Genomic DNA, 1,009 nt, shown 5'->3' on the forward strand with positions numbered 1-1,009 from the left:
TATTTGAAGTATTTTTAGATTTTAAAATATAAAATAATAAATGTTTATTTCAAACATAATAGAAAAAAATAATGACAGTTTCAAAATTAACAATTTGGTTTCAATCAAGATGTTCTCCAACAAACTTCTAATCTATTTATAGAGCAGCTGGAGCCAGTTTTGCACATGTAGATTATTAATCTGTTGGTTTCTGGGTTTAAATTAAGAGCATCAAGGTAAAGGAGGAGGAATATATGAGTAAATATTATTTAACTTTATCTTGATAGGCACGTATTTGTTAGTCGATCATAACTCCAGTAAAATAACGCATTTCTCACCTTCTCTGGCTTCTGGTTCGGTTCCCTGGAACCTGCCAGCAGGTCTGGAGTCCACCACCTGGACCTTCTTGGTCTTGATGTTCTCCATCACATCTTCAAAGCTCTTCACCCAGGACTGATTGAGCTCCGCCTGGAAGTCTCTCCGCTCCGGCTTGCTGCAGTCGGAGGTCACCGGGTGACCCTCAGCCAGCCAGTTCTTCAACCCTCCGTCCAGCACCGACACCGAGCCGTGCCCGAACACCCGGAACATCCACCACACTCTGGGGGCGCTGAACGAACCCATGTCGCTGGTGTCGTAGACGATAACGTGGGTGTCGTTCCCGATGCCGAGGTCTCCCACATACCGGGAGAAGTCGCTGGAGGTCGGCAGCATGTTCCATGAACGGAACCTTTTGTCGCAGCATTCATCCAGGTCGAAAAACGAGGCTCCCGGGATGTGTTTCTGGTTGAACTCGGTTCTGGGGTTCCGTTTGCCAACTGGAAAGTAGGATCCATCCAGGACACAAAGTTTAGGGCCGATGAGATTGGTTTTAACAGCGTTAGCTAACCACCGGGAGGAGACCACAGCGCGGAGCTGAGCTGCCATGGAGGACAGCTGAATGTGAAAGCTATTTAATTTAAACCTAACGGCATTTGGTTAAAGTGCACGTCCTTTACCTTTCACCACGACCCCCTCTTTCTGCTTTCTTAAT

At 46.3% G+C, this 1,009-nt stretch overlaps 1 protein-coding gene across 1 annotated transcript in view; it reads right to left on the reverse strand.

Moving 5' to 3' along the window:
• LOC107087154 (thiosulfate sulfurtransferase-like) overlaps window positions 1-1,009 on the reverse strand; it is a 6,615-nt gene extending 5,606 nt beyond the window's left edge. Inside the window, exon 1 of the mRNA XM_015378572.1 lies at window positions 318-1,009. Within this exon, the coding sequence (XP_015234058.1) occupies window positions 318-903 (586 nt within the window). The 5' untranslated portion in view covers window positions 904-1,009. The remainder of the gene's footprint in view (window positions 1-317) is intronic.

The sequence above is a fragment of the Cyprinodon variegatus genome, unplaced genomic scaffold, assembly GCF_000732505.1.
Source record: "Cyprinodon variegatus isolate N-32 unplaced genomic scaffold, C_variegatus-1.0 Scaffold175, whole genome shotgun sequence".
NCBI lineage: Eukaryota > Metazoa > Chordata > Actinopteri > Cyprinodontiformes > Cyprinodontidae > Cyprinodon > Cyprinodon variegatus.